Source organism: Hyperoodon ampullatus (genome assembly GCF_949752795.1).
Source record: "Hyperoodon ampullatus genome assembly, chromosome: 3".
Taxonomy (NCBI): Eukaryota; Metazoa; Chordata; class Mammalia; order Artiodactyla; family Ziphiidae; genus Hyperoodon; species Hyperoodon ampullatus.
Genome location: NC_136916.1, coordinates 152,640,261 through 152,657,158, shown reverse-complemented (window position 1 = coordinate 152,657,158; position 16,898 = coordinate 152,640,261). Strand labels below are relative to the sequence as shown.

Below are 16,898 nucleotides of genomic sequence, written 5' to 3'. Positions count from 1 at the left end.
ACCATAATAGCAAAAATGCTAACAATAACAATGACAATGCTAATAATTACACTTACTGAGTGCTTGCCAGCTGCCAGACACTGTTCTAGGCACTTTACCTGTATTAAATTTAATTTTCACAATAACCTTGTAAAGTACATACTCTCGTTCTTATTTTACATATGAGGCACAGAGAGGTTAAGGAACGTATCCAAGGCCTTACAGCTAGTAAGTGGCACAACTGTGATTTGAACACCAACCTGAGGCCTGACTCTAGAACCTTCAGTCTAACTACTATGCTGTACTGTCTCTCAAAAGGAGAAAAGGGTAGGTGTTTCTGTTTTGGTTCATTTTTGTTCAATGTATAGAGCTTCTCCAAGGGACTTGGCTGTTTCTGAATTCCTGAGTTAGTCATTCAGGAGCTACAAGGTTTATGGTTAGCCTTAAAATAATATGTACACATTGTATACTCAGTATTATACCCCAGACTGGTCATAAACCTGAGGAAGACAGAGTGCAGGTAGGAGCCTGTGTGAAGGAAATTACATCTTACAGAGTTTCACTAAAGCTGCAAGCTGATTGACCTCTGCTGCTATGGTAGCACGCCCAGAAAGACGTGGATTGGGCTTTTGGTTTTTAACCTGTTCTTGGACTGGTGGGGTATGGAGCTGATTCAGCAAATGAAAGCAATGTGTGACCTGTGCCATTAGAAAGACACAGACTTGCCACCTCCCCCGTAGATCATATGTCATTTTACAAGGGTAGGTATAGACTTGTCCAAATTAACTATTTGTATTTACAACATAAAAAGTATATGCAAATGTTTATTTACTTGCTTGGCTTTGATTTTAAATTTCTTGAGAATCTGGAGGTGTATGTGTGTGTGTGCGTGTGTGTGTGTGTGCGTGTGTGTGTGTGTATGTGTATGTATGTGTTTGACTTCATCTTTCTGAATAGTATTTTTTTACATAAGCTTTTTATCTTAGAACAGTTTTAGATTTACAGAAGAACAGTGAAGATAATACAGTTCCCATATACCCCACAGCCAGTTTCCCCTATTGTTAATATCTTATGTTAGTATAATACATTTTGTCTGTCACAATGAACAAATATTTATACATTATTATTAACTAAAGTCTATACTTTATTCAGATTTCCTTAGTTTTTACCTAATGTCCTTTGTTCCTGTCCCAGGATCCCATCCTGGATATATTACATCTAGTCGTATTTCTTTGGGCTCCTCTAGATTATGACAGTTTCTCAGATTTTCCTTGTTTTTGACAGCCCTTTGAGTTTTGAGGAGTACTGGTCAAGTATTTTGTAGGATACCCCTCTATTGGGATTCGTCTGATGTTTTCCTCATGATGAAACTGGAATTAAGAGTTTTGGGGAGGAAGACCACACAGGTAAAGGGTCATTTTCATCATATCATGTTAAGGGAGCATATTGTCAGCATGAATTATCACTGTTATATTGACCTTGATCATCTGGCAGAGGTAGTGTTTGTCAGGTTTCTCCACTGTAAAGTTACTACCGCCCCCCCTGCCTTTCTATGCTGTGCTCTTTGGAAGGAAGTCACTATGTGCAGCCCACACTTGAGTGGGGAGTATGCTTGACCTCCTTGAGGGTGCTGTTTCTAAAATTTCATAAATTATCTGAGAGTGTTCTGCATGGGAGATTTTCTTCTTCTCCCCATCTTGTTTGTTTGTTTGCTTGCTTGTTTAATCATTTATATCATTATGGATTCCTGGGTATTTATATTTTGAATTACAATCCAATACTGCTTTATTTTGTTGCTCAAATTGTTACAGCTTTGGCTGTTGGGAGCTCTTTCATTTGGCTCCTGTGTCCCTTTGACAAACCCCTGTTGTTTTTTGTCTTGTTTTGTTTTCGAGCGCTTCTTTACTTTCTGGCACTACAAGATGCCCCAGGCTCATCTTGTGTATTTCTTGTCCCAGTCCTGGGGTCAGCCATTTCTCCAAGGAGCCCTGGTTCCCTTTTATTGGAGAATGGTATTAGAAGCCAAGATCTGGATGGGTAGTATTATTTTTAAGGTATCTTTTCCTGACACTTTTTTTTTTTTTCCAAACACACTTGTGGTAGCAGCAAGTGGCCAAAAGTAGTCCCAGACTTCTTGCAACTTTAGAGTAAGGCTGAGAATTCCCTGAGCAGCAAGAGGAGCTAGGATGGGGAGAGAAGTGGTGCTAAAGAGCAGAGGCCCGGGGTTCGCGATCGTTCATCCAATTCCTTCACGTCCCACCTCTGCATTATTAGGTCAGGCAGATTGTTATGGAGGGTCACTAAAAGCATCCATCTGAATTGTATTTCTATCTTTAGCAAGGCCATGGTTGAAAGTGGGAGAGTCTAATATTGGTCACGGTCCTTTCACAAGAACCTTCCTGATAAATTGTTCTTGTTTAGTTCCAGGAAAATTATCTCTGAAGGTAAACTTGTGAGCTTTCATCAGAAAACAAATGATGTGTAACCCAACTTGTTTCTCTCTTAATCTTGGCTTCCAGAAAACTGAGAACCAAATTTATTATGCAGATACCATTTGCTTAGTTCAGGTTCTTGATAGTGCCTATTAGTTTCTTCCTCCACGTGAACTCTATTCCTTAATTCCTAATTGCTTTATTTGCCTAGTGTTTGGGCCTAAGCTACTTAAAGATCCTTTTGAAGTAGGCAGGGTATTATCTTGAATGTGTGGTCAAGGAAGGGGGGCAGGCTTCAGGAGTAGAAGAACTGCTCAAGAACCTGTTTTCTCTGGCCACTGCCTAGAATCGTCCAAGAAAATCCAATTCTAAATGAGTCTTGTTTTCCCAGTGGACCTGTATTCTCACTTATTTGATGGTTTTGATGTGAGTATTCACATATTCTTGACATCAGCTACTGTGCATATACATACAATTAACACTTTCTTCCCTACTTTGTAAGTTGTGAACTTTGGTTTGCTTTTCTTCAGAAGGTGTTATCTAGAAAGATATCTTTATTACTTCCCATTCCTTGATGTCATATGGGCAAATTTTATGGCTTGATATTACCTTTGGTTAAGAACTTTACAGTAAATTTTATGTGTTTTTATTGTTAAGGGGGAATCCTTTAAGGGTTTGCTCTTATAGTAGGTGAAAGTGGCAGTTATCATATTACCAAGGTGGTTCTCTAGTAGAATTTAAGAAGAAAAAATTAAATCTCTCAATTTTTGAGAAACCAGATGATCTTTTAAAGTGATCTGTAATCAGAACATTTTAATTAAAGAAATTTAAAACCATCATTTCGACCTATTAGACTTTGCCGGCTCTGGCTAGTTACTGAGATTTGCCCAGTTTTCTATTCCCTGAGTTTAGCTACCTGCTGATTTATGTAATTATGCTGAGGTTAGGGCATGTGGTTTTTTTCTTTCTTTTTTAAGGTCAGTGGCTTGGCTCCTTAATAGCTGCAGTTATGAACTACGTGGGAAACCTACTGATTTTCAGAAAAATTCTGGGATCTGTTAGAATCCCCAACAGTCTATAAGAGCCTAACATGAAGGTTAAATTGTCAAGTTGCCTGTCTGGATTTCCAAATATCTGGATAGATACACTTATATAGTTGTGTCACCTGAAGGTCATAGGGAGTATAGAAACGTGGAGACACTGATGGAAATGTGATGATTATCACACACTATTTCCAGGAGGTAAATTTCATGCTGATAAATGGTATAGGCAGTGATGGGTGTTTTGCCTTCAGCCTCTTGTAAAATATTTGCATCTTTAATACATTTTCAGATGTCATAGAAAGAACCAACAATGCAAGTGGTTCTACCATGACTATAGTTCCTCAGTACAGTGTAGAAGAAGACAATTTAAACAATTTTTACTCCTTCCGAGAACCAGTTGGAAGTGTGGATTGTATCTGAGTCTTTCAGAAGAACATGGCAGACTTCTTAATTCATTTTGCAAAGTACTCAATGAAGGATTTTTGCCACTGCTTAATAAGAGTTTTCTGACCTGTACCTAGGATCCTTTGTCATCTAAAGAGGCTCCTGTCCTTAATTAATTTTTTTTGAAGAACACTTTTAAAATCTTAGGAGAGGGGCTTCCCTGGTGGCACAGTGGTTGAGAATCTGCCTGCCAATGCAGGGGACACGGGTTCAAGCCCTGGTGTGGGAAGATCCCACATTCCGCAGAGCAGCTAGGCCCATGAGCCACAACTACTGAGCCTGCGCGTCTGGAGCCTGTGCTCCGCAACAAGAGAGGCCGCCATAGTGAGAGGCCCGCGCACCGCGATGAAGAGTGGCCCCCGCTTGCCACAACTAGAGAAAGCCCTCGCACAGAAACGAAGACCCAACACAGCCAAAAGATAAAAAATATATAAAAATAAATTTAAAATAAAAAAAAATAAAAGATATTCTAGGGCACATGTATTTAAAAAAAAAATCTTAGGAGAATGCAAAGAGATCATAAGCTATTCTTCTAGGAAATAACCTGGTTGGGCAAATTTATGCCAAGTCTTGTAAGTCTGATTAAGCTGAATTGTCCTTTGTTTGGCTTTTTCTTTTAGTTGATAATTCAGGGAAAGTATCACATGAACAAGAGGCCTTAGGAATTTTCAGGGCTAAATATTCCCATGCAGATTGTTTATTTATTGCTGACTTCAAGGCCTCTACCTTGTGGCTGCCTGCTAATCCCTCTAAGGTGGAGAATGCAGACTGAACAGTGCCATGTCCCACTCAAGAGGACTCTCAGACTCTCTGACTTGCACCAACCCAAAGAATCCATCAGATTCTGTTAGTCTTTCTTGGCTTCTGTGCATTCCACTTCCTTCAGCCATTCCTGCTGTGGGGCTGCAACATGGAATGTGGAAAGAGCATAGGTTTTAGACCCTGTCTTCAAATCTACATACACAATTTATTAGCTCTGTGATAATGAACAAGTTACTAAGTTTCTGCCTCAGTAAAATGGGGATAATAAGACTGGCCTCTCTGGGATTGTTGTGAGGATTAAAGACTATGTAGGTAAAGTTTATAACATAATTCCTTAATCCCCGTATCCTTCCAAACCATGCAGTTGTAGACCCCAGACCTAAATCATATAATACTTTTCTTTGCTCCTGCATCCTGGCTGCTAGGTGCGGCCACTAGAAATCCATGGTCCCTGATCTCAACTCTCACCTCAGTGCTGCCCAACAGTTCTTTCGTGTGATTTTAGCCAGCTTTCTTCCTATCCTGGGCAGAGGTCAGATATCGGTGGCCCAGAAGTTGGTTCTATAGACATTTTTGTTTGGCCTTGAGATCGTTTTTCAAATGTTGGGATTGGTTGTGAGGAGTTAAAAACTAGGAGATTTCAAATAACAGTTAAAATGTTTAGGTTCTTTTGGAGAATTAGATTGTCTGAAAAGCTGACATGCCATGGTAGTAATTGGTTTCTCCCTTGAGACAGGCCTGTCTCCTGTTTGCCACATTGTTCGCCACACCCTGTGGACTTGTGCTGGCCCATTAGACTCAGTTTATGCTGCTTGCTTGGTCTTTGTGGGCATTCACTTTTTGGTCTTGTCCTGTGGACTCTCCGGTTTTGTTTGTTTGTTTGTTTGTTTTTAAATAGTTATTTATTTATTTAGCTTGCACCGGGTCTTAGTTGAGGCGTGCTCTCCATTTTTATTTTATTTATTTATTTATTTTTATTTTTTTCTCCATTTTTAAAATTCCTCAGATGTGACCCCTTCTCTCCATACACAAAGCCTTCATCATCTCTAACCTGGAGTACTGGGTTAGTGTCCTAACACATTTTCTTATCTCTAGTATTGTCCCTCTTGAGTCTGTCTTCACAGTGTTATCAGATTTATCTTTCTAAACTGCAAGTTGAATCACATCACTCTGGTTTCAAATTCTTCATTTCCTTTCCACTTTGTGCACAGTAAACTCCTTAGCATGATGTTGTAGTTCTACATGATCTGGCTAGTATCTCTCCAGCCACTTAACCTCTCTGTGCCTCAGTTTCCTCCTGTGGACATGGGAGAAAAAATACTTCTTACCTGTAGGGTTATAGTGAAGATCAAGTAAAAAATGCATATAAAGCCCTTGGCACAGTACTCAGCATTTAGTAAGTGCTTAATAAATACTAGCTATTAGTGTTATGGTGATACCATGTTTATGTTCTGTTTTGTTTTTCTGGACCTAAGCCTTCATATTTGCTGTCTCTTCTACCCTGAATTCTCTTTACTCCTATTCTTCCCTTGATTGCAACCCATCCTTCATGACTCAGCTCCTGTGTCACCTCCTCCACGATACGCTCTGTGACCCTCCATAATCCCATGGCACTGACGCACTCTCCACACTGCAGCGAAGTTGTCTCATTTCTTATTCTTCTCCTATTTATACTCTTAAGCCCTTCGAAGATGGGAACCATCTTCCACATCCTATTTCTCCAGTGACCAGTGCAGATCCAGGCATCTTAAATGTTTGACAAATTAATGAATGATCAACATCATTCATGGCAGAAGATACTTGGTTAATATTACTGCTGTTACTCTTAGGGACTTTAGCTGTGCCATAAAACCTATTTTATTAACCCATCATTTCAAATTTGTCTAGCAGTGGTAACTGTTCTTTCGTTATGTTTTTCTTTCCAAAACTGAAATAACTTTATTTCTGACCATAAGTGATACATGCTTTTGTAGAAAAAAAAAATTATAAAGAACTCTCACTACTCAGAAATAACTAGTGTTATTAAAGTGCTTTAAATATATAGGTGTATATGTATACTATTCAATTTTTATGTTTAAAATCTCATCTATAATTGAATCTTGTTTTACACATTAGAACGTCCAGTTTAATATAATGAATCCACTATTTTTGTGTTCTACATTTCAAGTAGCTTCCTGTCTTAGGTCATGAAATGTGCCTTCTGCCAAGACAACCATGTGCTCTAGAAAAGAAGCCTGAGACCTGGTCTGTCATATTACTGTGTCAAGTCCTTGCTTTATATGCGACCGTTCACTTACCAATATATGCCGCTTCGTCTGTGCTTACAGGCCATTCTGTAGGAATGGAGCGGTTTAAGTTTGGAAAACTAGAGCCAACAACCTGGAAGACAGGAATTATCATTTGTGGAAACCAAAGATGTCTTTCTTAGGAGTAACTTCCTGCTTATCCCCCTGCCTTCCCCCACCCCTTGTAGCCATTGACATAATCCACATAAAATCTGAAGGAATAGCTCTGCCAGATTTTTCCTCCAGGCATGCCTTCTTTTCCTTCACTCCTTGTGTCAGGTGCTCCATTTCCACTCTCCACCCCTCCCCCCAACCATGTGTCAAGATTTGTTTTATACAGCAAATGCGTTCTTACATATCTTTCTCCTTTTTGTAGTATTTTCTTTCAGTAATTGTCCACTTCCATTTTCCCTTTCTAGGAAATGATACTGGTCTACATTCTATAAAGTGAACCTTTGCTAATAAACCCACTTTATATCAACTATATCAACTGTAAAATTTGCTGTATTTAGGTTTCACCTTCTAATCCAGTTCCTATCTTTGGGAATGGTTGGACCATAGTGATCATAACAGACTGTCTTTTTTTTTGTTTTTTTTTGATAAATTTATTTATGTTATTTATTTATTTTTGGCTGCGTTGGGTCTTCTTTGCTGCGCGCGGGCTTTCTCTAGTTGCAGCGAGCGGGGGCTACTCTTCTTTGTGGTGCATGGGCTTCGCATTGTCGTGGTTTCTCTTGTTGCAGAGCACGAGCTCTAGGCGTGCGGACTTCAGTAGTTGTGGCACGTGGGCTTCAGTAGTGTGGCTCGCGGGCTCTAGAGCGCAGGCTCAGTAGTTGTGGCGCACGATCTTATTTGCTCCGCAGCATGTGGGATCTTCCCGGACCAGGGCTCGAACCTGTGTCCCCTGCATTGGCAGGCGGATTCTTAACCACTGCGCCACCAGGGAAGCCCTAGACTATCTTTTATAGACAGTGTTTCTTTCCATTTCTCCAATTTCTATAAGTTCTCTTCCCGAGTATTATTTGCTGCCTGTTCTTACTTACTTTTTACTTTTAGATTACAGATTCTGCTGGCCATATTCTGTACTCCAAGGAGGATGCAACCAAGGGGAAGTTTGCCTTTACCACTGAAGACTATGACATGTTCGAAGTGTGTTTTGAGAGCAAGGGTAAGTAAATCAGAGTATTTTCCCTGAATTAAGTATCATCTTCTCAGCAAGTTAGAGCATGAACTATCTCTCTTGGTCTGGACAGGAAGAGGAAATGGAAACTACATTTGCTGGAGTGCACACACATATAAGTGAAAGTTGGCAAATTGGTAGAGTTCTTATGTGCAGGAGTAGGCATTTCTTGAATCCTGTGATATACTTGGCTTGAATGATAGAGTTGAATTTGGTATAGATGCTAGAAAATAGTGCATTTATATGCTAGTGACATGTTTTCTTTGGGATTAGAAGTAGGATTAGATATTTGTCTATCTGACAAATAATGTATCATCAGAAGCAGTTTCGATCTCCAGGGCACTTGCTGTTTCCTAGTCCTGATAGCTTGCCGTGGCTTCTTCTGTGCATCTCAAGGCCAAGAGTCCTTAGTAACTTTTAGGCTGATTGATTACCTGATGGCTTCTGTGCTCAGTGGTTGGGGAAAAAGCAGATGCCTTTTCACTCCCTATTCTTCAGCTTCAAGGACACCGGACTCTAAAAGCTGTATGCATTTATACCTGTTTTATTACTTGGGACCCTTTGGGGCTGCAGGATACAAAAGCATAACTCAAACTGGCTTAAAGAGGAAGAAGAGAAAGACCATGTGACTCTCTGAACCAGGGAGTCTACAGTGTGGTACTGACTTCAGGCAGGGCTGTATCTTGGGGTTTTAACGGTATCATTGGAACCTTACATTGTTTTTAGTGCTTCCTCTTTTTGCCTCCATTTGACTTTATTCTCAGGCTTTCTCCATATGGTAGCAAAAGGACTCCTGGCAATTTTACATTTATAGAATGTTCAGAACACACGATCCTAGAAGAAAAGCAAGCACCTTTGTCAACACCTCCAACATATTCCCAGGAATAGCAAAAGAACCAGCTGCTTTTAACAGTTAACCAGAAATTGACCCCTGATCTAAAGTGGGTCAATTTAACCTAAAAGCTAAGGGAGTTTGCCTGAAGTAAATGGAATAATAGATTAAGAATAGAAAATTAAAAGACTGTAATAGTGATTTCGTGACTGATACCCTTCTCCCTGCCCCCACCCCTGCCAGTTCCAGGATGTCTCAACAGTATTCTAGACATTTCCACATGGTTGTGCTATTCTTACCTCAAAACTCAGACATCTATGACTGTATTCATGACCTACTCTTTCAAATCAGTTCCCCTCAGTCATCAGTATTAACACCATCCTTCCAGTTACTTGGGCTCACATATTTGAAATTACATACTTTTGTCTTTTCCAGTCTGTCATCAAGTTATGCTGATACTTCTTTCAAAATACCTCCTGTATCTGCCACCACACAGATCTGAACTCTAATCTTTCAAATCATGGATCATGTCGTTAGCCTTCTAACTGATATCCCTGCTTTTAATATATCCAAATACTGCCACCAGATTTATCTCCTAAAACACATCTTTCATTATGTCAGTCCTTTTTCAAAAGCTTTCCCTTCTTTGTAGTGGCAGTAATATTCCTGTTCTATAGAATGAAACACAGAATCATGAAATTTTCAAGCTAGAAGGGATTTTAGGCATCATGGCTTTTAATAGTCTTTATACTCTTGCTCCATCCAACCTTATCTTCCTCTGCCCATCAGGCCCCACTCATTCTGGTTTGCTCTTCCTTCTGAACATGTCAGATTTATTCATTTGTTGGAATGCTCTCTTCCCATATGAACATAGGATTACCTTTAGTTTTGGGGGTTTTTCGTTTTTCTTTTTTAATTTTTTTCTTTTTCGGCTGTGCCAAGTCTTAGTTGCCCCACGTGGGATCTTTGTTGCAGCGTGTTTAGTTGTGGCATGCAGACTTCTTAGTTGCAGCATGTGAACTCTTAGGTGTGGCATGCATGTGGGACCTAGTTCCCCTACCAGGGATCGAACCAGGGCCCCCTGCATTGGGAGTGTGGAGTCTTACCCACTGGACCAAAGGGAAGTCCCTACCTTTAGTTCTTTTAGAATGCATCCCTCAGCCGTTCTAGTCTGCTTGATATCTCAATCAATTGATTGATTCACCCATCACTGTTCTAGGTGTTGGGGATATAGCAGTGAATAAAACAGAAGTCTCTGTTCTCAGTGGAACTTACATTTTCATTGGAGCAAGCAGACAGTAGACAAATATAAGTCAAATGGGGGCTTCCCTGGTGGCTCAGTGGTTAAGAATCCACCTGCCAATGTGGGAGACACAGGTTCGAGCCCTGGTCCAGGAAGCTCCCACATGCCGCGGAGCAACTAAGCCCGTGCGCCACAACTACTGAGCCTGCGCTCTAAAGCCCGTGAGCCACAACTACTGAAGCTTGTGCGCCTAGAGCACATGCTCGGTAATAAGAGAAGCCTTGTGCACCACAACAAAGAGTAGCCCCCGCTTGCCGCAACTAGAGAAAAGCCCGCGTGCAGCAACGAAGACCCAATGCAGCCATAAATAAATTTATTTATTTATTTATTTAAAAAAAAAAGAAGTCAGATGGTAATGAGGGCTTTGGAGAAAAAGCAAACACCTTAAGATGCTGAGCATGTCTCAGAAACAGCAAGGAGGTCAGTGTGGCTTCCTTTGAATAGTGCATCACTTACTGATTGGATTGTTTATTTAAGTATTTGAATATATATATCTCTCACACACACAGCCTTGTGTTGTTTAAGTGTCTCGTGTGTATATCTTACATTCCCAATTTCGAACTCTTTGAAGGCAGAGATTATCTTTTGTTCTGAATTTCTTATATGCTGATGCTGTGCATGTAAATGCCTAGGAACTAGTTCAAAAATGTGTGTGTATATATGTATAAATGTATGTGCACACACACGTTATAGCCAGCACTCAATTTCTAATTTCATTTGTGTTTATTCAGCTGTTTATTCTGATGTGAAGACCTGATACCTTGTAGTCTTTGGAACACCTTTTAAAAGACTGTCTATTTGTCAGGCAAATGCAGAGAAATTTCAAAGGGTCTTTTTACAAAGGAGACCCTTTATGGCCATGATGTCAGCTAAGGGGATACGCTGGCTGTTCTATGCAAGAAATTGTATGGTCTGGACTCAGGTGGTCTGTGGTTTTGTGGTTTCGTTCGTGTTTGAATAATGCTAAAGCTGCGCTGTGGCAAACAGAGATAGCGAGAAGAGTCTGTTAGGAAGAGAATATCTTGATCATTTGGACCAGGCGGAGCTGTGAGCTGCTTGATTTCACAACTTTTTAAGTGAGGAAGGAGAAGCAAATATTTGCATTGAATCTCTTATGGGCAGTGCTGTGATCAGGATTGCACATTAGATTTGGGAGAAGATACCTCTCTGGGTGTCACTTTTTGTTTTGCTTTCTTTTGTTTTGGAAACCTAATTGGTTTAATGCTCAGAAGGTATTTGTGACTTGGCTTAGTTTCTTTCTTTTTCATTTCTTTTTTTTTTTAAATAAATGTATTTATTTGTTTATTTATTTTTGGCTGTGTTGGGTTTCCATTGCTGCATGCGGCCTTTCTCTAGTTGCAGCAGCCGGGGGCTACCCTTTATTACATGTGCAGGCTTCTCATTGCAGTGGCTTCTCTTTGTTGCAGAACACGGGCTCTAGGCACGTGGGCTTCAGTAGTCGGGGCGCATGGGCTTAGTTGCTCCGCGGCATGTGGGATCTTCCCGGACCAGGGCTCGAAGCCGTGTCCCCTGCATTGGCAGGCGGATTCTTAACCACTGCACCACCAGGGAAGTCCTTGGCTTAGTTTCTTGATCCTACCTATTCAGTCTTATTTTATTGCTTTCAAATTGATCTTTCTAGTCTATCCAAAAGAACTTCTTTACTGTCTTTTAAACATGCCACAATCCTTTCAATAGCTGAGTCTTTGTTCATGTGTTCCCTTCTGTCCAGATACTTTGTCTGCCGTCAGGTGCTACCTCTCAAGTGAAGTCTGTCCACAACTAATCTCTTCCCTCTTCTAACCTTTGCTCCATAGCTGGGATTGTCTGAACCATTTTTGTTTTTTCCTTAAAGTTTTATATGCTTTGCATTTTCACTGTAGCTGGTATGCATATTTATGTCTTAGATGCCCATAGAATTATTTGAAGGCAGAGATTGCAATCTCCAGCACGGTTCTAGCACCTTGTGAGTTCTCAATGACTAGTTTTTGAATTGATGTTTCAGAAAATCTCCAATGTTTCTCAGGGTACAGTACCATTCTCTATGGCTTATGGTCTCAGGAACCACGATGCTTAACTGGCAGTATTTCCCCAAACTCCTAATTTCATGCAAGCAGTTTTTAATTATACAAGTAATCAGGTGAATTCCAGGAGATTGAGACTGAGCAGTTTTCTGGACCTCTTTTGAATCTTTCCCTTTCTCCTACTTGATGATGTAAGAATAGAATTCCTTTTCATCAAGCTGAATCAGATTATCTTTTCTAATATGAACATCGCTCTGTTGGTCCTACTATCCCAAATAGACTTTTCTGTTTGTAAGAAGTATCCCTGAGAATTTTACTCTTACTGTTAAGTTTCTTCTTGGGCTCTTCTAAAGGCTGTGTGGGAATAGTCCCATAACACTTTATTTCCCTATTGAAATGGCCTTACATTGACCAAAATGTTTGAAATAAGTGGAATAGTAGACAAATCCTGTGTACTTTTCAGTACTCGTATTTGTATTAAGTAAATTCAGGCTTCGCGTATACCCAGTAATCCTTCTCTGAGAATTTCACAGGTCAACCTTTTCAGATGTGGAAATGTGCCTTTTCAGCCTAAGTTGGTGCCCACTACCTATTGGTCTACATGCCACTCAGTTGTATGCTGCTGTGACTTTTATTTCCTAATCCAGTGAGCCTGTGTGTTTTCTCTTCCCCGTTCTGTTCCTCTGTAGTACCAGCTGCAGTATCTTGTGTCCTGCTCCGTCAGAGATGTTTGCCAGCAGCATGTTCTTGTCACTTTCTGGCACCCCACACAGATAGAGGCTTTGTCTGGAATGCTTGTGATGTTTAGCCAGAGCCAGGAATTTTCTGCAGCTGAGTAGGGGGAGGAGTTGCCGCTGTTTCCCTCTATTGAGAGGGTAGGGCTTAGGGAGAGGGAGGGTGGGTGGGTGATTTCCCGGAATTTTAAATATTCGCACAATGAATCCTTTGATTTCTTTCTCAGGATCAGGGCGGATACCTGACCAACTCGTGATCCTAGACATGAAGCATGGAGTGGAGGCGAAAAATTACGAAGAGGTATGTCCTGCTGTAACAGCCAGTAGAGGCAGTAGCTTGCTGTTCTGTGAGGTTTCTGTGACCTAGTCAGGCCAACAGGCTGTGCTTTGCCCAGGAGGCTGTGGTTTTCTCAGCAGTCATGTGATAACCAGCTTGATATAAAAAGTTGTGTTAACAGCCTTGAACAATAATTCTGGCTGTGCTGTCAGCCAAATGACTGGACCAACTGTCCCATAGAAATGTTGGTGTGATAAAACTCAAGCATATGCCATTAGTGCTCTTGAGACGTCTGAAACCAGATATATATTTATAATTTTTAAAAGCTGGAATTCATTTATGTTAATGTTCAAGGTTAAGTGATTTAAAAAAAAATTCCTATGGCTTTTATTCCTGACTGACAGCTATGTATATAACTAGGGCATAGATTCAATGCTGTTTTAGACTTGAACATTTGTGCTGTCTTTGAGAAACACAATAATCAAAAGTAGCTTTTAGTTAAAATAATTTCAAATTTTTCAAAGAGAGAGCTAGACGGAAGAAAAAACTGCAAGAGACTAGGAGTTTTGCTGACAGGAAGTATTGTAGAGAATAAAAATAGGCATTTATTTGGGTGGTAGGGAGGTGGAAGTGTGCATAGAATTAGGGGAATAGAGACCAAGCCCTTTTAATCTCAATTATTGTGAGAGACTCTGGGGGCAGCACAAAATGGTTCTTCAAGTGAAGAGCACCTTTGAAAAACCACAAGAAGTATTTAAGACTGGAGGATTGATCTTTACAGAAAGATAAGAGTGTTTGTACCGAGATCAGTCTTTTTACAGCAGTACCTGAAGGCATGAAGAAGAGGTGGGGTACAGGAAAGGTAAGTGGCTTTTGAAGAATGTAAACAGAATAAGCAAAGGAAAGTTGTTTTAAGTGATTTAAGAGAGTTTTCTAGGAATGTTGGAACAGGAGAAGTTATTCTATCTTTGGTCAGAACTTGGAAGGGAAATATCCTAAAATGGAAGATTGGAAGCGACTGGCTGGTTCTGCGACAGGAAGTAGTACTACAGTGATTGCAGCTCTCCAGGTCTTTCCTCTTTTTTCCTAGTTCATGTGTGTGTTCAACTGAACAAAACTACACTGAGTTATTTGTAGGGAATAAACAGGAGCAAGCGATGCAGTTGTGAATGGAAGACAATTCCTAGTGGAGACTTTGATTTGCTTGTTTCTGTCTCCAGGCTAGTTTAAGTAAAAGAAATAAAGCAAGAGCTTCTTTGTTTGATGAACTTAAGAGTAAACTGAAAAATCCAAGAATCCTAATTATATCTAAATAAGATCATGTAAGTTAAAGCATTGTTGTATGGTATAACACTAAGAAAAGTGTTGTATTATCATGAGGTAGAAGAATAGGTAAGATGATTTTCAGTTTTTGAGTACTGCTGCTATATTCTCAACCTCAGATTGGATATTAGACATAGCTTGTTTTTCTCTAAAGCAGATGGTATTATTGTGAGTTTACATATAGAATGATGTGGACGTCACTATCGTAGGGCATTTTATTTTTTTATTATTTTTTTAATATATCTTTATTGGAGTATAGCTGCTTCACAATACTGCCCTAGCCTCTGTCGCACAACAAAGTGAATCAGCCACACGCACGCATACATCCCCATGTCCCCACCCTCTTGAGCCTCCCTCCCACCCTCCCTATCCCACCCCTCCAGGTCATCGCAAAGCACCGCACCGAGCTGATCTCCTGTGCTATGCAACTGCTTCCCCACTAGCTATTTTACATTCGGTAGTGTATATATGTCGATGCTACTCTCACTTCGCCCCAGCTTCCCCCTCCACCCTGTGTCTTCAAGTCCATTCTCTATGTCTACGTCTTTATTCTTGCCCTGCCACTAGGTTCATTAGTACCATTTTTTTTTTAGATTGCCTATATATGCGTTAGCATATGGTATTTGTTCTTCTCTTTTTGACTTACTTCACTCTGTATGACAGACTCTAGGTCCATCCACCTCACTACAAATAACTCAATTTCGTTTCTTTTTATGGCTGAGTAATAATTCCATTGTATATATGTGCCACATCTTCTTTATCCATTCATCTGTCAATGCACATTTAGATTGCTTCCATGTCCTGACTATTGTAAATAGTGCTGCAATGAACATTGTGGTACATGTCTTTTTTTGAATTATGTTTTTCTTAGGGTATATGCCCAGTAGTGGGATTGCTGGGTCATATGGTAGTTCTATTTTTAGTTTTTTAAAAAACCTCCATACTGTTCGCCATAGTGTTTGTATCAATTTACATTCCCACCAACAGTGCAGGAGGGTTCCCTTTTTACCACACTCTTTCCAGCATTTATTGTTTGTAGATTTTTTGAGGATGGCCATTCTGACCGTTGTGAGATGATACCTCATTGTAGTTTTGATTTGCATTTCTCTAATAATTAGTGATGTTGAGCATCTTTTCATGTGCCTCTTGGCCATCTGTATGTCTTCTTTGGTGAAATGTCTATTTAGGTCTTCCACCCTTTTTTTTTTTTTTTTTTTTTTTAAGCAGAGGTCTTCTTAGAAGCCCATATGATTTAAATTTATTTATTTATTTATTTATGGCTGTGTTGGGTCTTCGTTTCTGTGCGAGGACTTTCTCTAGTTGTGGCAAGCAGGGGCCACTCTTCATCGCGGTGTGCGGGCCTCTCACTATGGCGGCCTCTCTTGTTGCGGAGCACTGGCTCCAGACGCGCAGGCTCAGTAGTTGTGGCTCATGGGCCCAGTTGCTCCGCGGCATGCGGGTTCTTCCCATACCAGGGCTCGAACCCGTGTCCCCTGCATTGGAAGGCAGATTCTCAACCACTGCACCACCAGGGAAGCCCCTTCCACCCATTTTTTAATTGGATTGTTTGTTTTTTTGATATTGAGCTCCATGAGCTGTTTGTATATTTTGGAGATTAATCCTTTGTCCGTTGTTTCATTTGCACATATTTTCTGCCATTCTGAGGGTTGTCTTTTCGTCTTATTTATGGTTTCCTTTGCTGTGCAAAAGCTTTTAAGTTTCATTACGTCCCATTTGTTTATTTTTGTTTTTATTTGCATTACTCTAGGAGGTGGGTCAAAAAAAGACCTTGCTGTGGTTTATGTCAAAGAGTGTTCTTCCTATGTTTTCCTCTAAGAGTTTTATAGTGTCTGGTCTTACTTTTAGGTCTTTAATCCATTTTGAGTTTATTTTTGTGTATGGTGTTAGGTAGTGTTCTAAATTCATTCTTTTACATGTAGCTGTCCAGTTTTCCCAGCACCAGTTATCGAAGAGGCTGTCTGTTCTCCATTGTATGTTCTTGCCTCCTTTGTCGTAAATTAGGTGGCCATACGTGTGTGGGTTTATCTCTGGGCTTTCTATCTTGTACCATTGATCTATATTTCTGTTTTCGTGCCAGTACCATACTGTCTTTTATTATTTTTTTAATTTATATTTTTATACAGCAAGTTCTTATTAGTTATCCACTTTATACATATTAGTGTATATATGTCAATCCCAATCTCCCAATTCATCACTCCACCACCACCACCACCACCCCCGCCACTTTCCCCACTTGGTGTCCATGCGTTTGTTCTCTAT

At 40.2% G+C, this 16,898-nt stretch overlaps 1 protein-coding gene across 1 annotated transcript in view; it reads left to right on the top strand.

Moving 5' to 3' along the window:
* Positions 1 to 16,898, top strand: part of TMED10 (transmembrane p24 trafficking protein 10) — a 40,910-nt gene that overhangs the window by 10,021 nt on the left and 13,991 nt on the right. Inside the window, exons 2-3 of the mRNA XM_079700433.1 lie at positions 8,002 to 8,113; positions 13,246 to 13,319. Coding sequence (XP_079556559.1) covers positions 8,002 to 8,113; positions 13,246 to 13,319 — 186 coding nt within the window. The remainder of the gene's footprint in view (positions 1 to 8,001; positions 8,114 to 13,245; positions 13,320 to 16,898) is intronic.